We start from the raw sequence: 27260 nt of genomic DNA on the forward strand, positions 1-27260 counted from the left end.
GCTTCTGTACAGTACATAGTACATTAAGTGCTATGTAGCTCGCAAAATAGAAAACAGAAGTGGTAATAATCCTCCTCTATCTTCTCCCCCAGGTCTTCAGCTATGTCTGACAGCTGGGGACCCTACCTGCTCCTGCTAGATTGCAGGAGCATGAACAAAGTTAAAAGCCCAGAACCAAGCTCCATAAATGTATGACATTGGTCATTATCAGCTTACAATGATTGGATGTATGAGGAAAACTAGTCTTCTATTAGAAACAGTGCAACTGCTGTGCATGCATGGATTGCCTGTTTGCTAGCCTCAAGACATGCAGCCACGGAGACTCAAACATGGTATACGAGCATGCCAAAGACACTCGGTTAGCACCCGAGCATGGTTGGATAACATGTTATCCGAGCATGTTCCCTCATAACTAATACTTAGCGCTGCAGCAAAGTTTCCTCTGATAACCCTGTCCACAAAGGTTGTGACAGTCGTACATAGTTACATACATACTGTAGCTGCTTGTTGTTCTCTATATTTCAGTCTTGTAAATGTAGATGACCTTGGTTCTGTAACTAGCAGTGCTTAGCAGAATAGATACGGCAGTATGTTGTATAGTTCTTATCACATGCAAACATTTACAGTTTTCACATCGGTACTGAAAACGTTGTCCACGTTCAGGGAAAAAAATGTTTTACCTTAAATGTATTTATTTGGGGCTAAAAATGATTTTTTGCTTTTGGGTGTGTAGGGGTTGTACTCACTTGGGTGCGACGGGAGGAAAACAGGAGGCTTGTTCCTTTAAAAGCTCATGTGGGTTTCTTGCTTCAAAAAGCCAGAAGCAAAAAAAAAAATTAAACAGCATTTAGATCAGGCATAACAAAGTACAAATGTTTATAGCAGGGCTCTGCTGCGCCAGGCCTGTGGGCACACAGGCTGGAGTAATGTCCAGTATTCAGGCTCGGTCTTGAGCCACACACACAGGAGGCCTTCTCCCTACCAACACACAGACCATGTGCCAAACAACAGCCTCCTTTATATAGGCTGTAACCACACCCACAGGTGAGGTATGTGGGTAGCCAGACCCACCCATCTCTCACAGCTACGCGCAACACAGGCCCAGGTGCAACAAACAAACCTCTTAGTGCTTTCTTGCACTAGAGAAAATACCTCGGGATACATCACAGAGGCAAGCCATCTCTGTGACACATATGTGGCACCCCAGGATTCCGGTTGCCACAGTGGCATTGCCTCCCTCTCGGCGGGTGATGTCATGCCTGGGAGCAAAGAGGGGTCCCCTTGCCAGGTAACTTCAGCATACAACACCTTTCCAGACTCCAGACAAGAAGGGGGAGCTCCTGTTTTAGGGGAGCTTCCCTATAAATTCTCGCCTGGAGGCGGGGTTAGAGAGAGAGAGAGAGTGAGTGTTAGTCTGGGGAGTAGACAGTGAAGGAGGAAGAGGCGAGTGAGGAGAACCTGGGGGATTGGAGCTGAGACTGAGCTCACCCCAGGACTGAGTGCCAATGACTGGACCCCAGAGTCCATGGTTGTGTGGGAACTGCAGGCCCAACAACTAAAACTGGAGGACAGGAGATTGCAGGTCTCCTGGCCCCAGCTGACACCCTGAGGCACAGCAGCATGCGAGAACCCAGAGTCACCATGAGGGAGTGACACCTGGAACAGGCTCAAGCTGCCTAGCATGTGGGGAAATGTTCCATTTCATGGACAGACTGTAATAGGAACTTGTGGGGAGCTTACGGCACTGAGGATCTAGGGAGTAGCACAGGGGGAAGGCCTCCAAATCCACCTGGCTCGGTGGATCCTGAAATGCTTCCAGGCTGCCCGGATCTTCATGACCACCTGTCACTAGTGCCCCGGACTGCATCTGCCATTAAAGGTATAAGAAACTTTAGTCTTTGTGTCCTCAAGTCCTTTTCCCACATACTCAGTCCTATACCCCAACGTTCACGATCTCTGGTAGACTGTACTCGTAGCCCTGGGACCTTGCTCCACCTGTGGGGAGTAGAACTATCTCAGCTGCGGCACCATTGGCCCCCTTAAGCAGCGTCGGCTACCCATTGCCAAACATCACAGGTGGCGTCACGTGAAATCCCCTACAAACATTCCCTCATAACTTTTATTGCGCGCCCAGGGCCACGGACCGGGTCACTGCTGCTGTGACCACCCCTTTAAGATCGTCCGACCCGGTTCTGAGTACCCCACGGCCCTGGCGGGCGTCGCACATACCGCCGATCGATTATGCGACCATTAGCCACACTACAGGTGCCATTAAAAATATTGCACCATTCTGCTTTTAGAGGCTTTTTTCTCTGCACATTCAACTTTAATGTGGTCATAAAGCAACTGAGAGAAGCTCAGAAAAAGACTGATGAAAGTGTCACAAACTCCCCGTCGGTCCATCATAGCGGGCTGACTGACGGATTCTCAGTTAACTCATCCTACAGATAGTAATAGATAGTGTAAGCTATAGAAGGCAAACGGTTCAACATTTTAATGAAACCCAATTGTAAAAATTATTTTAGCCCCAATTACATGCATTGAAGTTAGACAACAAAAATTGACCCCTATTTAATTACAGACCCGAGACCTACCTCGGGAAATAAGTTCAGACTCCAGAAAGCACTGCAAAAAAAATAAAGAACCAAGACCAAGACCTAAAATATATAAAATACATATTCTAGATCAGAATTTCTTAAAGGGATTGTCCACCCTCTGGGGACAATTTTTAGTTTTTTCTTACTTAAATGAATGTAATTGGGTCTTAAAATATTTTTTGCTGTTGGGTTTCATTAAAAAATGTGCACTGTTTGCATTACACAGCTTCTGTTTGTACTGTCTACTACAGACTACAATGTGAGTTAAAGGAGTTGTCCAGTCTTAAACTACACATATTCAATTACTCTATGTGACTGCAGACTTGTTATACCTCACAATCTGCACACTGTGAGGATCCTCCGGTGCTTGCTCCGGGAAAGTGACCGCAACTATGCGCAAAGCATACTCCCAGCCACATTCCAACTAGACTGTTTCCGGACTCACTCAATACACTTGCATTGAGTTAGGCTGCACCCATCTAGATGGAATTTGGCCAGATTTATACCTATCGCAAAGTTGCAGTCACATGACTGCTGTTCCCGGAGCAAGAATCCTCACAGCGTGCAGTGTGCGCAAAGAGTGACTGCACATTTGTAGTTTAAGATCGGGCAACCCCTTTTACTGAGAATTTTTAAACAGGCTACGTAGGTCTGATAGGAGTTTGTATCTTTTTTATCTGACTTTTTCTGAGATCCTCTCAGCTGATGTATGACTTGAGACCACATCAAAGGTCAATGTGCAGGGAAAATAAGAAGCTATAAAAGCAAATCGGTGCAAAACATTTTACGGAAACTAATTGCAATTGGCTGTAAAATATATCTGTGTTGTATGAAGTAGTCATATGTTTTCCCAGAGGTGTTTAAGCCTTCTACCGTACCCTCATATGCCTCTGATTTCATGCATGGCATTCTCCAGTCGATACTGTATGTACATGTATTCTCCCTTCAATGCATTACAAGAAATAGCTCTGTACATACGGCACCCCATGGAGCCGGCAGCATTTATGACAGGAGTACTTTCCATTTCCTCGGCATACACAGTAACCAGCAACCACATGTAAAGTGGTGCGGGGCATTTGCTGTGGCAGAGATACTCGTCTTCCACACTCTGGCACACTATATGAAAACGAGGGTCCTGGCGGGGTAGGTGGACTTTAGCTATAGGGGCGCTACACTGACGCTGGTGATGTTGGCTGGCCAGGACCAGATGTTGTAGTGTTTAATGAGGGAGACATCACTGAAAAGTAAATTGTCTTTTACTGAACAATAATGCAGGGAGAATTATATAAAGAGGATAGCAGGTGCAAAACTTTGCGGACTTGTCTCTTAGAAAATATGACATTTTCATACACATTTCCCTCCTTCCTGAGCTCGCTCTGCTCTCTATCTCCATTAGCCTCTCTCTAGCTTCACCACCACCCAGCAGAACACTTTTGGAGCCTCTCTAGTCTCCAACAACTGCACCACTAATCAGTAGGCGAGAATCCTAATGTTCAATCCACGGCACTGCATCCTTTTCCCCTTAGGGAAGCTTCTTGCGCCCCTACGGTGGTTACTCAACATCTCTGCTTGCCAAAGCCTAAGAACTACCACATGTTGCATTCTCTCTCTGTGTCCCACTTTTCTTCTCAATGCAGCTCCATCATTTGACTTTCAGATAACTCTGTACCATTCCGCTAGACTTCCTGCCCCAGACCTTGTCTCCGGAGAATCACTCTCTGCTTCTAACACTTTTCCTTGTCCCAACTCTGGGTCATGTTATCCATTGCTTTGGTCTCCGCTCATGTTAGGGACATCCAATTCATGCAGCTCTGCTGACTAATCAGACCAAAGGTCTGATCTAGCTTTGAGCCAGGCCCTATCTGACTTCCTGACAGGAAACTCCCCATTGCACCCACACTAAGTCCCTCCCCCTGGGCTAGTCCCAGCTATTAACCACGTAGGCTACCCAATGCTGGGCGGAAAACATCCTATCACTACCAATACAACTTATTAAGCATTCAAACGTCATAATGCATTGCAACAATATACATGTCTTCATGGGGTAACGTGGGCAGCATCTCCACATCCTTACACAACCACTACTGAGGGGGCAGGAAGAGACAGCGTTCCCATCATGTATATGGGGGACTCATAACTTTATTCTTTGACAGCTCCTGTTAGCCAACTGTTTAGGCTAATAGAGGTGTAAGTATGTACAGTAATGGCAGAGTAATGGCAGCAGTGAAGCAGGAGCTTTCTACTGCACTTTTCTTTCTTTAATGAGTCGATTTTAGGTTAAGTTCCCATGATAAGTTTTTGGTGAGTTTTTGCTACACAAAAAAACACAGCATCGTACAATTCCAAAAAAGTGAATGGCATTTATAGAAATCTCACGCCCACTGGTTTTGAAATTCACAACAATTTCTCTTGCAGATTCGCTGAGTTTTGTATTCAGATTTTTCCCACAGAATTGCATTAAATGCTTAAAATCTGCAGGTAAAAATACATGTATTTTGCACATGACTGTATCAGTAAAGGCTTATCAAAGCCAAATACCAGGAAGCATCAAAAGCAAAGCAGCTTTATTTACAACATAACACACCAAAAAGAGACAAAAATGTGATAAAAAGGCAACCTAATTTACTTTACTACTAACTCATCAAATACTCATAGTGGGAACATAGCCTTAAAGTTATCAGTGGACACCATAAAAAGTTGCACTCTCTTTCATTATATGTTCGGTAGTGTGACTTACCCGTGCTTTGGTTTCAGGCCATAATTCGCATGGTCAAAGCGTCGATTTAACTTAGATTCTGCAACATGATTCACGAGGAAGTTGGGTGCAGAATGTTGCAGTGTATTAAGAAAGCGTGAAATAAACAACATGTCCACAGGATAGCCATAGTCTGACACTCGGTTTATTATCCACGATCCTCTCCTGGTACTGAGAAACACCTGTAAGCAGAAAAAATATGTCTTCTGGTTTATGTAACTAGAGATGAATTACTGAATAATCGAGACGAGCTGTGCAACGTTATTATATACGCAGCGGTGATGAATTAAAGGATTTGTGTCTGCTCAGTTTAGAAGTGCACTGCTCCCCAGCCTTCAGAGTTTCTGATTTCTCAGGAGTGGATCCTCCAGCTTTAAGGGGTTGTCCAGGGCTTAGGTATTTTTTTCCTATTTGTCCAAGACCGTACAATTAAGTAGTTGCTAACTACATGCCTGTTCTGCCCTGTGATGGTCAATCCCAGTTCAGAAGGGTTAATGGATGCTTCTGCTTGCAATTCCCCTTCCGGTTACGTCACATAGACACAGTAGCTTCTTTACTTCGGTCTTTTTGTTGTGGTTGACGGTGACTGCTGATGCCACGCTGATTGACAGCCGACTCCTCGCTGTGTAACTGCGGGGAGCCAGCTGTCACTCAGCACGACGCCAGCAGTAACGCTCCATTGACATTGCAGACCGGAAGAGTAGGTGCTGCTCTGTTGACATGCCGGTAAGTTCTTAGCCCAATAGGGAAAAGAAAGTCTCGGATAACCCCTTTAATTAATATTTCCGACCTGTTGCGTGGTCTCTTGATGCTGATATATGAGGCAGCTTTGCCTCTGCAGCATCAGTAGTGCAGTGGTATGGAAGCTAGCCACTTAGGGAGCTAACAGTTCACTCCAGTGATCCTGCCAGTTTCAGAGCAGTGCTTACTAGCTCAATAAAAAAAAGGTTTGTAAGCCCTGTGCGCGCATGTTTGGCTACAGCCGTGGCAGGTTTAATTTTGGGGGTATAATTATATTTGGGGTCATTTTTGCTGGCATCATAATTTATGGGGGTCATGAATGGGGTATTGCAGTAGGTGAGAACACTAAGGGGCTTCAGTAGGACAAAACTACTGTGTACATGTCACAATACATATCCTCCTGCCTGTCTTTAAAAGTTGTGAGATATGTCCTTCTTTCACAGCAACTATGTGAAATGATATGCCTATTTTCCTTTTTCTTTTAATGGGACCCAATTAGGACTATTTGTATAGGGCCCCATGATTTCCATACATGCCTCTGTTACAAACCTTATTCAATGTATCGACCAGACTGTTTAGCTTGTGGTAGGATTCTCCAGTGCTAGACTACTAAGTAGGCATAATAAGCACTGGCCTATGGGCAATGGATTAAAAATAGTATTGATTTGATATTGAAAGAAATTTGCAATCAGTATGCAAGCACAACCAGCTGACATTGGAAGCCAACTGGAGCAATGGAGCTCTGATGTGATTATTATGAAATTATGTTTTGGATGCTGTAAGGTATATTTGCGAATTTAGGAAAAGTAGAGGATAATAATAAATAATAATAATAATCTTTATTTATATAGCGCCAACATATTCTGCAGCACTTTACAGTTTAACAGTTTCAAACACAACAGTCATAAGTAACAACGTTAACAATACAATAATTAAAGCAACATAAGATGACCCTGCTCGTGAGAGCTTAAACTCTGCAATGAGGTGGGGGAGATACAAAGTACAGGTCTGTATTTACAATGATGTATTTACAATGATGGTCCAGTCATCTTCAGGGGGTGGGGGATAGATGGAAGTAGTGAAATGGGCTACACACACACACACATAAAATGACTTTGATTAGGGAACGTGATAGGCTGCTCTGAACAAATGTGTTTTGAGGGAGCACCTAAAACTATGCAAATTGTGAATGGTCCTAATATCTTGGGGTAGAGCATTCCAGAGGATTGCCGCAGCACAAGAGAAGTCTTGGAGTCGGGAGTGGGAGGTACGGATTAGTGCAGAGGTTAGTCGAAAGTCGGTTGCAGAGCGCAGCGGTCGGTTAGGCCGATAGACAGAAATGAGGGAGGAGATGTAAGGGGGTGCCGCACTGTGGAGAGCTTTGTAGGTGAGAACAAGTACTTTGAATTGGATTCTGTAATGAATGGGCAGCCAGTGTAACGACTGGCGAAGAGCGGACGCCTGGATGGGCATCTATGTGACTGGGCATGGCAACTGTTTGTTTGGCCAGAACAGGGAGTGGGAGTGGAGGAGAGGTAAAAGGCCACAAGCTCTAGCCAACTATAGATCATCATAGAATAATAATGAGTAGAAGATTTGGGAACACAGACAAGTATTTAAAGGCTGACACCCAAGGTCAAGTTAGTGAATTAGCTTTTGTAGTTTATTATGAAGCTGTATTAACTTAATTTTTGTTCGGTGTTATGAAATGTACTTGGTGTATTAAAATAGTTGTTAAAACCATATTAGAAAATAATTTGCCGGAAAGGTCCCGAGATTTTGACTGCCTAGGGGCCCCCACAGGGTTTAATCCAGCAGTGCGATTCTCCATGTAGCATTATAATTGTGACAAACCTGTGATGCCGTCCTGCTCAGTTCCACAGCAATGTCCCCACCAGAGTTTCCGATTCCAATGACAATGACTCTTTTTCCCTTAAATTGTTCAGGATTTTTATAATCTCTGCTGTGAAGGTATTGTCCTTTGAACGTTTCAATTCCTGTTGTGAATAACACATTTCAGTCTCATTTTCTGCTTTACAAATACAATGTGGATAACATGTCAACTCTAGTGATGCGCCCCTACCGAAAAAATATAATGAAGCAGACCGAGTCACTTTTAGGAATAACTCTATTAGATGGTAGCTTCTTTCAGATTACAGTATTAAAATATACCTTTTATTAATAGTTCGTTATAAAAACCAGATATCAGACGAAAAACACCACACCAACACATACATAGAATATCAAAAATCAGGTTCAATGAATTCTATACCTGTCAGGCTCCAAATATAGCACAATATTTCCTTATTGCTCTGTTTATCAACAAATCTGTGCAATCGAAATAGTGCCAATAATTGTGTCTTATGCTACTATATAAATCCTACATGTGTACACGTATGTAACAGGCCCTGACTTTGACAGACGGTTTGACTGTCAGGGACGACTGAGAAGGATCTCTGGTCGGGTAATAGAAAGTGCCAAGCCCCATATCTTTAGGCAGAGGGGGGGAATATGTGGCATAGCGACTGGTCATGTGATTAATGGGCGGTATGTATCGCAGAGGTGGGTGGCCCTGTGATGGAAGCCTGGGTATGTTTTGCTCAAGCAGATCTACTGCTGAGGGATTTGTTTACATTGGGAAGGCTTCCAGGTGATTGGAGAGATGGATGGGTCCAGTCACCTACAAACCCACCCAAAGAGGCGTGTCTGAACACATAAGATGGTTTTGTGTTTAAGGACCTGTGGTGATGTCACACTCACCTGACTGGCCATGTGACAGGTACCTGGGTGTGGTTACACCTATGAAAAGGAGGTGTGTGTAGCACATGGTGAGTGTTTGGGAGTCTGTCAGGGTGGACACACTTCCATGTGTCCTGGCTGGACACTGCAGAGTGGCCTGTGTGTTGGACGGTTCCACGTGGGGACAGGCGTCCTGAACAGCACACAGAGACCATATTTAGGCTGGAGAGCCTACGTGCTGGACATAGCACAGTCTGTGTGCCCACAGACCTGAGAGAGCGGAGCTCTACAATGGACATTGAGGATTCATCTGTCTGATGTAAGACTGATTACCTGTTGTTCCTGTTGCTATGTGGTTTATGGAGTAATAAACCCAGTGAACTTTTAATGGAATGTGTCTCCTGAGTGTCACCCGCCGCACCTGAGCGAGTACAACCCCTACAACGCATAAACATATATTCTATGAAACAAAGAGCCTATAAGACAATTGGAACAATCTCACCCGGGTTCATGTTCATCACTTCCTCACATGTGGTATCCCGGTCTTTGAGATGACTCCTAAAAAATCCTGATGATCCAGGGGTGGGAAAAAGGGGTGAACAGGGACCCCATACAGATCATAGCCCACCACTCCGAAACTCAGGTATTGGACCGTATCCCGAATGCCTCCCAACGCGTTTAATTTTTCAAGTCATCAGGGGAGCGAAATATCAAGGTTAGGAGGGAGAAGGCATTCTCTTAGAAAAGAGCAAACAACCTTCATGTACAAAGTAAACCTGCGGTCTGCCGTCCCCCGTTGTCTCAACAGTTTAAATAAAGTATCCCAGTACCTTTAGAAGCGTCACTTCCTTTAACCCAGAAGTGTATCCGGTACGCGCGCCATCATGAACCGGAACTGAAAGTCTTTTATTCCCATAGCAACAAAACACTCTGCACTCCAAACTGGAACGCAGATTGCAGTATGTGCGCTCATAATGTCTGAAAATTCAGAGAGAATGCTAAATACCAAGGTCTATCGAAAACCAGCTTCAACAAATGCCCTCCTCAGATGGGTAACATTTCTCCTTATGGAGAGTGACATACCAGCTGGCTTGTCAAGGAAAGGAGGCTTATTCGCCGTGCAATGCTCCTCTGGGAAATGAAATACTCAAATTGCCTCTTCTGAGAAAAAGAGGACTTAAACTCTATAGCGCCACCTGTTGGAAGTAGCGATCCTACAAGTCACAATCAACCCTTTAACGAGTTGTGCAATATGACTTAGGATAAAAGCCAAATCAGTATCTCAAATCGCAGATATGGTGATTCGTGTCTGGGAATTGAGATACTGATTAAAATAAAGGGTTAAATCACGGAAAAAATTGGCGTGGGCTCCCGCACAATTTTCTCTGCCAGAGTGGGAAAGCCGGTGACTGAGGACAGATATTAATAGACTAGAGAGGAACCATGGTTATTGTCCCCCCGGCTAAAAACATCTGCCCCCCGCCACCCCAGAAAAGGCACATCTGGAAGATGCGCCTATTCTGGCACTTAGCCTCTCTCTTCCCACTCCCGGGTAGAGGTGGGATATGGGGTAATAAAGGGTTAATGCCACCTTGCTAATGTAAGGTGACATTAAGCCAGGTTAATAATGGAGAGGCGTCAATAAGACACCTATCCATTATTAATCCAATACTAGTAAATGGTTAATAAAACACACACACATTAGGAAAAAAGTATTTTAATGAAATAAAGACACAAGAAATAAAAAATTTAGCGTGGGAATTTTTCTGAATATTTTCTCATGCTAGAGTTCATATGAGGTTATGCCAGCAGGGGGCGCAGCACTGCAAGTCTAGGTAGCTACGTTCCCCTGCATTCCATTCATTCCCCAGATTTTACAGGCAGGAGCACAGCTGCATTAGCAGGCTCCTGGCTGTAAAATTATTTAACCCCTTCAGATGGATTTACAGTGTGGGACAAGACTGAACGACGGAAGGTATGAGATATTGTTGTTTTTTTATTTTAACTTTGTTTCAGGTGACAAGGGTCTTCAATTGGATTGAGCGTATAATAAACTATTACAACACCCTGTGTCTTTATTTCATTAAAATACTTTTTTCCTAATGTGTGTGTGTTTTATTAACCATTTACTAGTATTGAATTAATAATGGATAGATATCTTATTGACGCCTCTCCATTATTAACCTGGCTTAATGTCACCTCACAATAGCAAGGTGAGTGACATTAACCCTTTATTACCCCATATCCCACCGATACTCGAGAGTGGCCAAGTGCCAGAATAGGCGCATCTTACCAATGTGCCTTTTCTGGGGTGGCTGGGGGCAGATGTTTTTAGCCAGGGGGCAAAAAGCATGGTCCCTCTCTAGGCTATTAATATCTGCTCTCAGTCACTGGCTTTCCCACTCTGGCGGAGAAAATTGCGTGGGAGCCCGCGTCAATTTTTTCCGCAATTTAACCCTTTATTTTAACAGCTAGAGCCACCAAATTTTACAAACGGACACTTCTTACATTAGTAGTTTGGAATATGTAATAAAATAAGGGATATGAAATGGCTTACTGTATGTAAACCATGTCTCATATCCTGCCGGGTTTGTGAAGGAGATAGCAAAAGCCGGCAATTGAATTACCGGCTTTTCTGCTATCTAGCGCTGCATTAAATATAAACATATATATATATATATATATATATATATATATATATATATATATATATATATATATATATATATATATATATAGGTGTCTCACTGACATATATGTATGTATATATGCCTATTCTATGTGTATATATCTATTCTATTCTAACCTGTCAGTGTGATTTTACTGTACACCGCACTGAATTACCGGCTTTTCAAAGGACACCTGGAGCGCCCCGACTGCCGCAGGGCCGATGGGTACCCTGTCATGATCTCAATGGCAAGAGAACATAGCATAAGCATATATAGGAACTAGCTCTTGGAAGATGGGAACTGAGCTGACCATGAACTAAACCTAACGCACAACTAGCAGTGGCCGGGTAGCATGCCTACGTTGATTCTAGATGCCCAGCCCAGCCGGAGGACTAAATAAAGCTAGCAGAGGAAAATATTAGTCCTAGCTCACCTCTAGAGAAATACCCCGAAAGGAGACAGAGGCCCCCCACATGTATTGGCGGTGAGTTGAGATGAAATAACAAACGTAGTATGAAAATAGGTTTAGCAAATTTGAGGTCCACTTACTACATAGCAGAAGACAGAAAGGACACTTTCATGGTCAGCTGAAAAACCCTATCAAAAACACCATCCAGAAATTACTTTAAAACTCTGGCATTAACTCATAACACCAGAGTGGCAATTCCCGTTCACAAGAGCTTTCCAGACACAGTAACGAAACTACAGCTGTGAACTGGAACAAAATGCAAAAACAAACATGGACAAGAGTCCAACTTATCTAGTAGTTGTCTAGGAGCAGGAACAAGCACAGAGAGGCTTCTGATAACATTGCTGACCGGCAAGCAACTAACAGAGCAGCAAGGTTATATAGCGACTCCCACATCTTGATGGGAACAGGTGAACAGAGAAGATGAAGACACCAGTTCAATTCCACCAGTAGCCACCGGGGGAGCCCAGAATCCAAATTCACAACAGTACCCCCCCCTCAAGGAGGGGGCACCGAACCCTCACCAGAACCACCAGGGCGATCAGGATGGGCCCTATGAAAGGCACGAACCAGATCGGAGGCATGAACATCAGATGCATTCACCCAAGAATTATCCTCCTGGCCGTATCCCTTCCACTTGACCAGATACTGGAGTCTCCGTCTGGAAACACGAGAGTCCAAGATTTTCTCCACAACGTACTCCAACTCACCCTCAACCAACACCGGAGCAGGAGGCTCAACGGAAGGCACAACCGGTACCTCATACCTGCGCAATAATGACCGATGAAAAACGTTATGAATAGAAAAGGATGCAGGGAGGTCCAAACGGAAGGAAACAGGGTTAAGAATCTCCAATATCTTATACGGGCCGATAAACCGAGGCTTAAACTTAGGAGAAGAGACCCTCATAGGGACAAAACGAGAAGACAACCACACCAAATCCCCAACAGAAAGCCGAGGACCAACACGACGGTGGCGGTTGGCAAAAAGCTGAGTCTTCTCCTGGGACAACCTCAAATTGTCCACCACCTGCCCCCAGATCTGATGCAATCTCTCCACCACAGCATCCACTCCAGGACAATCCGAAGATTCCACCTGACCAGAGGAAAATCGAGGATGAAACCCCGAATTACAGAAAAACGGGGACACCAAAGTGGCAGAGCTGGCCCGATTATTGAGAGCGAACTCCGCCAATGGCAAAAAAGCAACCCAATCATCCTGGTCAGCAGACACAAAACACCTCAGATATGTCTCCAGGGTCTGATTAATCCGCTCGGTCTGGCCATTCGTCTGAGGATGGAAAGCGGACGAAAAAGATAAATCTATGCCCATCCTAGCACAGAATGCCCGCCAAAATCTAGACACGAATTGGGTCCCTCTGTCAGAAACGATATTCTCAGGAATACCATGCAAACGAACAACATTTTGAAAAAACAGAGGAACCAACTCGGAAGAAGAAGGTAACTTGGGCAGAGGAACCAAATGGACCATCTTAGAAAAACGGTCACACACCACCCAGATGACAGACATCTTCTGAGAAACAGGCAGATCTGAAATAAAATCCATCGAGATGTGCGTCCAAGGCCTCTTAGGAATAGGCAAGGGCAACAATAATCCACTAGCCCGAGAACAACAAGGCTTGGCCCGAGCACAAACGTCACAAGACTGCACAAAGCCTCGCACATCTCGTGACAGGGAAGGCCACCAGAAGGACCTTGCCACCAAATCCCTGGTACCAAAAATGCCAGGATGACCTGCCAACGCAGAAGAATGAACCTCAGAGATGACTCTACTGGTCCAATCATCAGGAACAAACAGTTTATCAGGTGGGCAACGATCAGGTCTCTCCGCCTGAAACTCCTGCAAGGCCCGCCGCAGGTCTGGAGAAACGGCTGACAATACCACTCCATCCTTAAGGATACCTGTGGGCTCAGAGTTACCAGGCGAGTCAGGCTCAAAACTCCTAGAAAGGGCATCCGCCTTAACATTCTTAGAACCCGGTAGGTATGACACCACAAAATTAAACCGAGAGAAAAATAATGACCAGCGCGCCTGTCTAGGATTCAGGCGCCTGGCGGTCTCAAGATAAATCAAATTTTTGTGGTCAGTCAATACCACCACCTGATGTCTGGCCCCCTCAAGCCAATGGCGCCACTCCTCAAAAGCCCACTTCATGGCCAAAAGCTCCCGATTCCCAACATCATAATTCCGCTCAGCGGGCGAAAATTTACGGGAAAAGAAGGCACAAGGCCTCATCACGGAGCAGTCAGAACTTTTCTGCGACAACACTGCCCCAGCTCCGATCTCAGAAGCGTCGACCTCAACCTGAAAAGGTAGAGCAACATCAGGCTGACGCAACACAGGGGCAGAGGAAAAACGGCGCTTAAGCTCCCGAAAGGCCTCCACAGCATCAGGGGACCAATCAGCAACATCAGCACCCTTCTTAGTCAAATCGGTCAATGGCTTAGCAATATCCGAAAAACCAGCAATAAATCGACGATAAAAGTTAGCAAAGCCCAAAAATTTCTGAAGACTCTTAAGAGAAGAGGGCTGCGTCCAATCACAAATAGCTTGAACCTTGACAGGATCCATTTCAATGGAAGAGGGGGAAAAAATATATCCCAAAAAGGAAATCCTCTGTACCCCAAAAACACACTTAGAACCCTTCACACACAAAGAATTAGACCGCAAAACCTGAAAAACCCTCCTGACTTGCTGGACATGAGAGTCCCAGTCATCCGAAAAAATCAGAATATCATCCAGATACACAATCATAAATTTATCCAAATAATCGCGAAAAATATCATGCATAAAGGACTGGAAAACTGACGGAGCATTAGAAAGACCAAAAGGCATCACTAAATACTCAAAGTGGCCCTCGGGCGTATTAAATGCGGTTTTCCACTCATCCCCCTGCCTGATTCGCACCAAATTATACGCCCCACGAAGGTCAATCTTAGAGAACCACTTGGCCCCCTTTATGCGAGCAAACAAATCAGTCAGCAACGGCAATGGGTATTGATATTTAACAGTGATTTTATTCAAAAGCCGATAATCAATACATGGTCTCAAAGAGCCGTCTTTTTTTGACACAAAGAAAAAACCGGCTCCTAAGGGAGATGACGATGGACGAATATGTCCCTTTTCCAAGGACTCCTTTATATATTCTCGCATAGCAGCATGTTCAGGCACAGACAGATTAAATAAACGACCCTTTGGGTATTTACTACCCGGGATTAAATCTATGGCACAATCGCACTCTCGGTGCGGAGGTAACGAACCAAGCTTGGATTCTTCAAAGACGTCACGATAGTCAGACAGGAACTCAGGAATTTCAGAGGGAATGGATGATGAAATGGAAACCACAGGTACATCCCCATGAGCCCCCTTACATCCCCAGCTCAACACAGACATAGCTCTCCAGTCGAGGACTGGGTTGTGAGATTGCAGCCAAGGCAATCCTAGCACCAAATCATCATGTAGATTATACAGCACCAGAAAGCGAATAATCTCCTGGTGATCCGGATTAATACGCATAGTTACTTGTGTCCAGTATTGTGGTTTATTATTAGCCAATGGGGTGGAGTCAATCCCCTTCAGAGGAATAGGAGTCTCCAAAGGCTCTAAATCATACCCACAGCGTTTGGCAAAGGACCAATCCATAAGACTCAAAGCGGCGCCAGAGTCGACATAGGCGTCCGTGGTAATAGATGACAAAGAGCAAATCAGGGTCACAGATAGAATAAATTTAGACGGTAAGGTGCAAATGGAAACAGATTTACCAAGCTTTTTAGTGCGCTTAGAGCATGCTGATATAACATGAGTAGAATCACCACAATAGAAACACAACCCATTTTTCCGTCTAAAATTCTGCCGCTCGCTTCGGGACAGAATTCTATCACACTGCATACTCTCTGGCGACTTCTCAGTGGACACCGCCAGATGGTGCACTGGTTTGCGCTCCCGCAAACGCCTATCGATCTGAATAGCCATTGTCATGGACTCATTCAGACCCGCAGGCACAGGGAACCCCACCATAACATCCTTAATGGCATCAGAGAGACCCTCTCTGAAAGTCGCCGCCAGGGCGCACTCATTCCACTGAGTAAGCACAGACCATTTACGGAATCTTTGGCAGTAAATTTCCGCTTCATCTTGCCCCTGAGATAGGGACATCAAAGTTTTTTCTGCCTGAAGCTCCAAATGAGGTTCGTCATAAAGCAACCCCAAGGCCAGAAAAAACGCATCCACATTGAGCAACGCAGGATCCCCTGGTGTCAATGAAAAAGCCCAGTCTTGAGGGTCGCCCCGGAGCAAGGAAATCACAATCCTGACCTGCTGTGCAGGGTCTCCGGCAGAGCGAGATTTCAGAGACAAAAATAATTTGCAATTATTTCGAAAATTCTGAAACCCGGATCTATTCCCCGAGAAAAATTCCGGCAAAGGAATTCTCGGCTCAGATACAGGTGCATGACAAACAAAATCTTGCAAATTTTGTACCTTCGTGGCGAGATTATTCAAACCTGCAGTTACACTCTGAAGATCCATTACAAACAGGTGGACACAGAGCCATTCAAGGGTTAAGAGGAGGTAAGAAGCAGCTAGACAGCAATTAAGGGCTAGGCAGCAAAACTCTGAGGGGAAAAAAAAAAATTTCCCTTCAACACTTCTTTTTCTCCTGCTTCAGCCCAAACAATTAACACTTTGCGGGCCGGTCAAACTGTCATGATCTCAATGGCAAGAGAACATAGCATAAGCATATATAGGAACTAGCTCTTGGAAGATGGGAACTGAGCTGACCATGAACTAAACCTAACGCACAACTAGCAGTGGCCGGGTAGCATGCCTACGTTGATTCTAGATGCCCAGCCCAGCCGGAGGACTAAATAAAGCTAGCAGAGGAAAATATTAGTCCTAGCTCACCTCTAGAGAAATACCCCGAAAGGAGACAGAGGCCCCCCACATGTATTGGCGGTGAGTTGAGATGAAATAACAAACGTAGTATGAAAATAGGTTTAGCAAATTTGAGGTCCACTTACTACATAGCAGAAGACAGAAAGGACACTTTCATGGTCAGCTGAAAAACCCTATCAAAAACACCATCCAGAAATTACTTTAAAACTCTGGCATTAACTCATAACACCAGAGTGGCAATTCCCGTTCACAAGAGCTTTCCAGACACAGTAACGAAACTACAGCTGTGAACTGGAACAAAATGCAAAAACAAACATGGACAAGAGTCCAACTTATCTAGTAGTTGTCTAGGAGCAGGAACAAGCACAGAGAGGCTTCTGATAACATTGCTGACCGGCAAGCAACTAACAGAGCAGCAAGGTTATATAGCGACTCCCACATCTTGATGGGAACAGGTGAACAGAGAAGATGAAGACACCAGTTCAATTCCACCAGTAGCCACCGGGGGAGCCCAGAATCCAAATTCACAACAGTACCCGGTACCGGGCCTCTGAGTCTCTGTTCTGGGGTTGTCACGGTGGCTAGACCCGGTCCGTGGCCCTGCTGAGGGGCGTCCAGTGAAAGATGTGGATGGTGGTGGTGGTGCGGTGTAGTGCCGGTCGCAGTAAATAACGAGGACACCAGGTTGCAATCTCTTTACCTCTTTACTGAAGGCTTCTGGATCCTGAGTCCGGAATACGGTTCACCGGGCTGCCCAAGTTCGGCCGGTCCGATGGCACCTCCAGAGTTCCCTTTGCAGGTGGAAATCTGTGCCTACCTTCTAGCGCTTGTGTGTTGTGGTCCTCCCCTGCTGTGCTTACGGGATAGTCCCCACAACTGTTGTGTCTGTTTCTGAAGTTCCCTCACAACTCGATTAAGATGTTCTGCTTCGTCCCCCAGATGATATGGCTAGGACGCACCCGTATGACGGGTAGGCTCGGAGCTCTTCCTGGACCCTAGTGTCGCCCCTCTCCTGTTGTTGCCCCCTATGTCTTCTTAGGTGATTTGAGTGAGACAGCCTGCCTATAACTGACTGTCCTGCCGTAGGTTTGAAGTATTGCTTGGAGCCTGATACTTCCTCGGCGTTCCGGCCACCGGCTACGCGCCTCAGTAGGATGTTGCCTCGTCTTACAGCACGACTCCTACTGGTGTTTCTCCTTGTTGCGTTGATCTCGTTTCTCACTCAGCACAATAAACCTCGCTTCTTGTCCTTTCTTAGGGCACCGCCGCTATATCGTGCAGGCGCGGTCCCGTAACGTTCCCTCTGTTCGCTAGGCCTCTGTCAGGATCCCACCCCTGACAGTGACCCCCCTGAATCTTCCCCTGCAACACCCTCTGCCACAGGATGTTGCCTGGTTCCAACCCAGTCAGCTTTCTAACTAACTTCCTATCCAACCCCCAGTTTTACCAGATTGTGAGGAGTGGCCTAATACATAGCACCCTTAGCTCCCCCTGGAGGCCAGACTGTGAAGTGTATTGGTGTCTGTGATACCTGGTCAGGTGAACTCCTTCAGTGCCATCAGACGTACCATAGCCCCCCATAGCGGCGGAGCATCAGTACTGCAACGACCAGGACTCTGGGGCGCTGCACACCGGTACGTAAAAATCGGACAGAACTCGCATGGTGCAAGTGCTGTGCAATTTTATTCTCGCACCCCTTGACTTACATTGGCGAGTCTCATCCGAGAATTGCAGCAATATGCAGCATGCTGCGATTTTTTTCTCAGTCCGATTTCAGCTGAGAAAAAAATCGCAGATGAGATGTCACCCATTGAATAACATTGGTCCGAGTGCAATCCGATTTTTTATCGGATTGCACTCGTCCGTTTTTCTCTCAAGTGGAAATGAGCCCTAAGCGATCTCCTCCCATACCTGGATTAAAGCATCAGTCAACTGCTTGACAGCCTGTAGTTTAACGTGGCGTTAGTATATGGAACGAGACATGATGTCCCAGATGTTCTCAATTGGATTCAGGTCTGGGGAATTGGCAGGCCAGTCCATGGCATCAATGTTTTGATCATGCAGGAACTGCTGACACACTTCAGCCATAAGAAGCCTAGCATTCTCATGCATCAGAAGGAACCCAGGGCCCACTGCACCTGCGTAAGGTCTCACAATGGGTCTGAGGATCTCATCCCGGTACCTAATGGCAGTCAGGGTACCTCTGGCTAGCACATGGAGGGCTGTGCAGCCCTCCAAATAAATGCCTCCTCACACCATTATTGACCCACTGCCAAACCATATGATGTAGAAGGCAACAGAATGTTCTCCAAGGCTCCTCCAGACTGTCATGTTGGTCACATGTGCTCAGTGTAAACCTGCTCTAATCCATGAAGAGCACAGGGCGACAATGTCGAATCTGCCAATCTTGGTGTTCTTTGGCAAATGTCAATTGTCCTGCACAATGTTGGGCTGTAAACTCAACATCCACCCCTTGTGGACTTCAGGCCCTAATACCACCCTCATGGAGTCTGTTTCAGACAGTTTGAGCCAAAACATTGATGTTAGTGGCCTGCTGCAGGTCACTTTACAGTGCTCTGTCACTGCTCCTTCTGTTCCTCCTTGCACAAAGGAGGAGGTAGCGGTCCTGCTGCTGGGTTGTTGTTCTTCTATGCCCCCCTCCACATCTCCGGGTGTACTGGCCTGTCTCCTTGTATCTGCTTCATGCTATGGATACTGTTGTAAACACTGCCTTATGCTACTCTACTGTACCTCTAGGGGTGAGAGCAATGACAAAATGCAAAAGTGACCAAAATAACAGCCATAAAGGATGAGAACAAAGAAATGGTATGTGGTCACAGCTTGCAGAACCACTCCTTTATAGGGGTTGTCTTCCTAATTGCCTATCATTATTATCCGTTCTCTCTTCTATTTGCACATCAGCAGGACAAATTGATTCACAAATGGTGATGCTTCATAACTGGACAGGTTTATACAGAAGTGTCATTGATTTGGAGCTACATTGTATTGTTTAAGTGTTCCTTTCATTTTTTGAGCATTTTTTATTTATTTTATCTATTTCTAAGCACATAGACAGTCACTGCTTTTTATGAGAGAAGTTCTGTTAACTTCAAGTTGGAGCGTTAGAGTTTCATATATAGCTGAACATAGCACAAGCATTCAGGACAACCGATTCTCCAAATGAAGATCAATCAACTCATCACTGCACAGTCAGAAGGGGCAGAAAGCATGAAGGACATATAGACAGGAATGTTTTTAAAGGTATGTCTTAATTGGATAAAACTTTTTAAAGTTTGATCATGATGGAAGAAAAAACATCAAAATCAGTGTACAATAATCATTTGCAAAGTTTTTTTGTATTGAAATTGAAATATCTCAATCCAAAGTCACACAAAGCTTTTAGTTTTCTAATAAAAACTATGTCTTTTCTATCATACACAGACATATAGAATGTTTATTGTACAACAGTCCTGACTATGAATAATAATGAAATCACCTGGAAAGGTATGAAGAGGGATGTGAGCTTCTACGTGATGACCACTGCATACAAGAACAGCATCAAAAATGGCCGACTCCTGTTTACCGTCCTTCTCAGTAATTACCTGCCATTGTCCACTCTTAGCAAAGTCTGGTTGCTTCTTGACACTACAAACTGAGGTCTGAAATAAAAAGGTATTATTTCAAGTAATGCACTTTCAAACTCTAGGTTTTCCTTTGCCCAGGGTGCTGATCTAGCCCAGTAACTAAACATGATAGTCAGGGCAGATTAACTCATTGTAGCCACCTTGGAACCCAGAGAACATCCCCTATCAATTCCTAACCTATCCTAGCTAGGATCCTTGAAACATTGAAATAAGTTTTATCCCTTTGGATAGTGGATGTCTTCATTTTAAATATTTCTCTATATGAGTAAATGCATCTTGAATTCTATTTCTTGGCATAGGTTCACACGACCGATTTCTTCACATCTGAAAAAAATGGTCCAATGTGAAAAGTTAAAAAAAAAAGTTTCTCCACCTTCTCCATTCTGTCAATCTGTAAAAATCATATCATCCACATGCGGTTCGTTTTTTTGTTTTGTTTTGTTTTTTTAACAGATCCATAGACTTGCATTGCCGAGTTTGATCTGATACTCGGATCAAAATTGGACATGTCTGTTTTTTTATGAGCAGTCTGAGGAAAAATTCCGACTATGTGCCCAGCTCCATAGAATATCATAGATACAAATGCTATCCATAAAAACCACAGATAGCACTTGAACAAGAAAATTGGCGGTGTGCAGGAACGTTTACAATAAGTATAGAGACAAGTGTACTGTCCACAATGGCAGTCTGTATGGACTGTGTAACGCTAGTTTCACATTATATTTCTGTCTGTCTGGCAAAAATGAACACCTCAAAAAAAAAATCAAACAGTCCAAATTTGAGGACTTTGGATAGTGTTGCCTCATTAGACTTAATGACTGCTTAAGGTTCTGTTCTGCTTTTTGGGGCTTTAGACAGAAATCCATGACGGAGACACCAAAGAAAGGAGAAATTTGATGTGAAACTGCACAATGAAGTTAGGGAGTAAGTAATCTGTCTATAAACCAACATCCATATCAGTGGTAGTTATTATGCAACATTATGGAGCGCTTCGATACTGTTCGACCCTTGACCATAGCTGATGGCCGTATATTACCTCCAGCCAAGGGTGTAACAAGGCGTTGACATAGATACACATGTAAGGCTTATTTGTACAGCCATATTTGACTATAATTATCTGATAAAAGCTCATGTGTTATCTATGGTCTGAGTGCTCGATGCCAGGAGCGTTCCTCTCTGACCATTGGATCCCAGACTAAACAGCATGCTGACTTTGCTTAACTACTGAATTAGGGTATGTTCCCACAATCATTTTTTTCAATTCGGCAAAAACCATGAGGTTTTCAAGCTTAACCCCTGAGTGACGGAGCCAAATTTTTGAAATCTGACCAGTGTCCCTTTATGTAGTAATTACGCTGGAACGCTTCAACAAATCCCAGTGATTTTGAGATTTTTTTTGTGACACATTATACTTTATAATAATGGTAATTTTAGGTCAATATGTTTTTTGTTTATTTATAAAAAATATTAGAAATTTGAGAAAATGTTAAAAAATTTGCAATTTTTAACACTTTGAATGATTATCCCTTTAATTCAGATAGTCATACCACAGAAAAACATTAATAAATAACATTTCTATCATGTCTGCTTTACATCAGCACCGTTTGTAAAATGTTCTTTAATTTTGTTATCATTTTAGGAGGTTTAAAAATGTATCAGTAATTTTTCATTTTTTCAAGGAAATTTTCAAAATTTCTTTTTTTAGGGACCTATCCATGTTTGAAGTGACTTTAAGGGTTCCATATATTGGTAAACCCCCAAAAGTTATACCATTTTAAAAACAGCACCCCCTGACATATTGAAAACTTCTATCAAATAGTTTATTAACCCTTCAGGTGATTTTCAGGAATTAATGCAAAGTGGCATGACAGGAATGAAAATGTGTATTTTTACCACCTAAACGTTGCTGACTTCTGAACAGGTTACAACAGCCATCAGACACTAAGGCCTCTATTTGGCCAAGAATTGCCATGACAAATTAGAACCTCACAATCATGATCTCAGAGTGCCAATTGGGATAAAGAGGAAGCCCCCACACTCTGTTAACCATTTATATGATGTAGTCACTATTGACAGCAGCATCTAAAGGGTTAAACAGATTTGGAGGGTGCAAACACTGATCGTGGCTAATGCAGCAAGTTGTCAACTATAGTGTACAGCCGACAGCTGCTGGATTGTCACCTGTATGGGGAGGCTATTCTCTTATATCGCAGGTCAGTTAAAAGGCGTATTGGCTGTCATTAAGGGGTTAAACCGCTTCAGGAAACGCCAGAGATTTTGAAAAGTTTTGTTTACATTTCCTGAAGTTTTTTGTTAATATTTTGTAAATTATTTTTGGGTGTTTGAGCATTTTTTTTAATCGCTCATGTCATGATTTTTTTTTATGTCTATAAAGTAATGAATAACATTCTAGCTTTCTTTTCTAAATAAAAACGCTGAAAAAACACTCATAAGGTGTCTTTGCTAGCTCGTACGACTGCCACATCTCACCTTAAAGCGGATATATTGAGTCAGGTGGAAATGTTCAGCATAAAGTTTGAAATACTGCAAAATCTTAGAATTGTGCATAAAATTTGGATAATCATCTGGAATAGGGAAATCACTGTAACACATCATCTCCTTGGAAGTGTTAATAATGACAGATTTGTATATACTTGCTCTGCCCGCCTCAGGGTTTTCCTGAATTAAACAAGAAATACAGAAGATATTATACATTTTGCTGGACTTCGTTAGGAATAACTAAAATAATATTAGTAACCAACATCGAATCTCCATAGTCCACCAATGTCTCCAGTTCTCTCAAAACAGGTGGGTTCTAGACCCTCCTCCAAGCAACTCTTTATAGCTACAAGACCGCTGGTTCCAGCTCCGATCACAGCAACTTTTTTTCCCATGGTGGTGGCCTACAAAAATCAATGGAAAACTACCATTAATTGACTACAATATTTTCTAGATTTAACATCACCTATTAGTGCATTACATATACTAGTCCATGGGGACAGGGGGAAAAAATAATAAATTACTGATAGGGGTTAGTTATAAGTCTCCAAAAATAATGGAAGCAACGGAGAATATCCTCGTAAAGCAAATAGATGAAGCTGCGACTCAAGGAGAAGTCATTATTATGGGGGACTTCAACTACCCTGAAATAGATTGGGGAACAGAAACCTGCAGTTCCAGCAAAGGTAATCAGTTTTTGACAACTATGAGATAGGGTTGAGCGAAACGGGTCGTTCATTTTCATAAGTCGCCGACTTTTGGTAAAGTCGGTGTCTCATGAAACCCGACCCCTGTGTGGGGTTGGCCATGCGGTACGCGATCTTGGCGCCAAAGTCGCGTTTCGTATGACGCGTTTAGCGCCATTTTTTCGGCCAATGAAGGAGCGTGGGGGTTATGGAATTTGGAATGTGTGTAAAATGAAATTTTCAGTGCTGGGATGAGAGAGAGAGAGAGAGAGAGAGTTTTTATGTATCCTGTAATAAGATGTGTAGCAGAGGGGTGACAAGCACACTAACCTTCAGAAGGGCAAGATGAGAGAGGATCTTGGTGCAATTAACTGGGACGATATCCTGAGACATAAAAATACACAAAGAAAATGGGAGACGTTTATTAGCATCCTGGATAGGACCTGTGCACAGTATATACCGTATGGGAATAAACATACTTGAAATAGGAGGAAACCAATATGGCTAAATAGAGCGGTAAGGGGCGCAATAAGTGACAAAAAGAAAGCATTTAGAGAATTAAAGGAAGTAGGTAGTGAGGAGGCATTAAATAAATACAGAAAATTAAATAAATTCTGTATAAAGCAAATCAAGGCAGCAAAGATTGAGACAGAGAGACTCATTGCTAGAGAGAGCAAAAATAACCCCAAAATATTCTTTAACTACATAAATAGTAAGAAACTAAAAAATGATAGTGTTGGCCCCCTTAAAAATAGTCTGGGTGAAATGGTGGATGAGGATGAGGAAAAAGCCAATATGCTAAATGACTTTTTTTCATCAGTATTTACACAAGAAAATCCCATGGCAGACAATATGATCAGTGATAACAAAAATTCCCCATTAAATGTCACCTGCTTAACCCAGCAGGAAGTACGGCGGCGTCTAAAAATCACAAAAATTGACAAATCTCCGGGCCCGGATGGGATCCACCCCCGAGTACTGCAGGAATTAAGTACAGTCATTGATAGACCATTATTTTTAATCTTTAAAGAGTCCATAATAACAGGGTCTGTACCACAGGACTGGCGTATAGCAAATGTGGTGCCAATATTCAAAAAGGGGACAAATACTGAACTCGGTAATTATAGGCCAGTAAGCTTAACCTCTACTGTGGGTAAAATCCTGGAGGCCATTCTAAGGGATACTATACGGGAGTATCTGAAGAGGAATAACCTCATGACCCAGTATCAGCATGGGTTTACTAGGGACCGATCATGTCAGACTAATTTGATCAGCTTCTATGAAGAGGTAAGTTCCGGACTGGACCAAGGGAGCCCAGTGGACGTAGTGTATATGGACTTTTCAAAAGCTTTTGATGTGGTGCCACACAAAAAGTTGATACATAAAATGAGAATAATGGGGATACGGGAAAATATGTGTAAGTGGGTTGAGAGCTGGCTCAGGGATAGGAAACAACGGGTGGTTATTAACCCCTTCATGACCTTGGGATTTTCCGTTTTTCCGTGTTTTCGTTTTTCGCTCCTCTCCTTCCCAGAGCCATGACTTTTTTATTTTTCTGTCAATTTGGCCATGTGAGGGCTTATTTTTTGCAGGACGAGTTGTACTTTTGAACGACATCATTGGTTTTACCATGTCGTGTACTAGAAATCGGGAAAAAAATTCCAAGTGCGGTGAAATTGCAAAAAAAGTGCAATCCCACACTGTTTTTTTGCTTGGCTTTTTTGCTAGGTTCACTAAATGCTAAAACTGACCTGCCATTATGATTCTACAGGTCATTACGAGGTCATAGACACCTAACATGTCTAGGTTATTTTTTATCTAAGTGGTGAAAAAAAAATTCCAAACTTTGCTTAAAAAAAAAAAAAAATTGCGCCATTTTCCGATACCCGTAGCGTCTCCAATTTTCATGATCTGGGGTCGGTTGAGGGCTTATTTTTTGCGTGCTGAGCTGGCGTTTTTAATGACACCATTTTGGTGCAGATACGTTCTTTTGATCGCCCGTTATTTCATTTTAATGCAATGTCGCAGCGACCAAAAAAACGTAAATCTGGCGTTTCAAATTTTTTTCTCGCTACACTTTAGCGATCAGGTTAATGCATTTTTATTGATAGATCGGGTGATTCTGAACGCGGCGATACCAAATATGTGTAGGTTTGATTTTTTTTTATTTTTTTCACATTTTTTTTACTTTTTTTTTTACTTTTGCCATGGGAGGCTAGAAGCTGGCACAACGCGATCGGCTCTGCTACATAGCGGCGATAATCAGATCGCTGCTATGCAGCAGAAATGCAGGTGTGCTGTGAGCGCCGACCACAGGGTGGCGCTCACAGCTACCGGCGATCAGTAACCATAGAGGTCTCAAGGACCGCTATGGTTATTTTGCAGAAGCATCGCTGACCCCCGATCATGTGACGGGGGTCGGCGATGCGCTCATTTCCGGCCGCCCGGCCGGAAGCGCCGGTTAAATGCCGCTGTCTGCGTATGACAATGGCATTTAACTAGTTAATAGCGGCGGGTGAATCGCGATTTCACCCGTCGCTATTGCGGGCACATGTCAGCTGTTCAAAACAGCTGACATGTCCCGGCTTTGATGCGGGCTCACCGCTGGAGCCCTGCATCAAAGAGGGGAATCTGATCTCAGACGTACTATCCTGTCCGAGGTCAGAAAGGGGTTAATGGAGCACACTCGGACTGGGTCGCGGTTAGCAGTGGGGTACCTCAGGGGTCAGTATTGGGCCCTCTTCTTTTTAACATATTTATTAATGACCTTGTAGGGGGCATTCAGAGTAGAATTTCAATATTTGCAGATGACACTAAACTCTGCAGAATAATCAATACAGAGGAGGACAGTTGTATATTACAGGATGATTTATGTAAACTAGAAGCTTTGGCTGATAAATGGCAAATGAGCTTTAATGGGGATAAATGTAAGGTCATGCACTTGGGTAGAAGTAATAAGATGTATAACTAAATGCTTAATTCTAAAACTCTGGGCAAAACTGTCAATGAAAAGGACCTGGGTGTATGGGTGGATGACAAACTCATATTCAGTGGCCAGTGTCAGGCAGCTGCTACAAAGGCAAATAAAATAATGGGATGTATTAAAAGAGGCATAGATGCTCATGAGGAGAACATAATTTTACCTCTATACAAGTCACTAGTGCGACCACACTTAGAATACTGTGCACAGTTCTGGTCTCCGGTGTATAAGAAAGACATAGCTGAACTGGAGCGGGTGCAGAGAAGAGCGACCAAGGTTATTAGAGGACTGGGGGGTCTGCAATACCAAGATAGGTTATTACACTTGGGGCTATTTAGTTTGGAAAAACGAAGGCTAAGGGGTGATCTTATTTTAATGTATAAATATATGAGGGGACAGTACAAAGACCTTTCTGGTGATCTTTTTAATCGTAGACCTGAGACAGGGACAAGGGGGCATCATCTACGTCTGGAGGAAAGAAGGTTTAGGCTATGTGCACACTTTGCGGATTCCACTGCGGATCCGCAGCAGTTTCCCATGAGTTTACAGTACAATGTAAACCTATGG

The 27260-nt window shown here is 43.7% G+C and overlaps 1 protein-coding gene across 3 annotated transcripts in view; it reads right to left on the bottom strand.

Annotated features, from left to right (window-relative positions):
- The window catches only part of LOC143787850 (flavin-containing monooxygenase 5-like), a 58452-nt gene that overhangs the window by 24410 nt on the left and 6782 nt on the right, over positions 1-27260 (bottom strand). For 2 of the 3 annotated variants that reach the window (XM_077276958.1, XM_077276959.1), the window contains exons 2-7: positions 24044-24097; positions 23291-23431; positions 23019-23207; positions 20381-20543; positions 7948-8090; positions 5335-5534 (exon numbers count right to left, since the gene is read on the bottom strand). In XM_077276958.1, coding sequence (XP_077133073.1) covers positions 5335-5534; positions 7948-8090; positions 20381-20543; positions 23019-23207; positions 23291-23422 — 827 coding nt within the window. In that variant the 5' untranslated portion in view covers positions 23423-23431; positions 24044-24097. Of the gene's footprint in view, positions 1-5334; positions 5535-7947; positions 8091-20380; positions 20544-23018; positions 23208-23290; positions 23432-24043; positions 24133-27260 lie in introns of those variants that run through there. The other variant, XM_077276957.1, reaches the window with a different exon arrangement.

The sequence above is a fragment of the Ranitomeya variabilis genome, chromosome 8 (assembly GCF_051348905.1).
Source record: "Ranitomeya variabilis isolate aRanVar5 chromosome 8, aRanVar5.hap1, whole genome shotgun sequence".
Lineage (NCBI taxonomy): Eukaryota > Metazoa > Chordata > Amphibia > Anura > Dendrobatidae > Ranitomeya > Ranitomeya variabilis.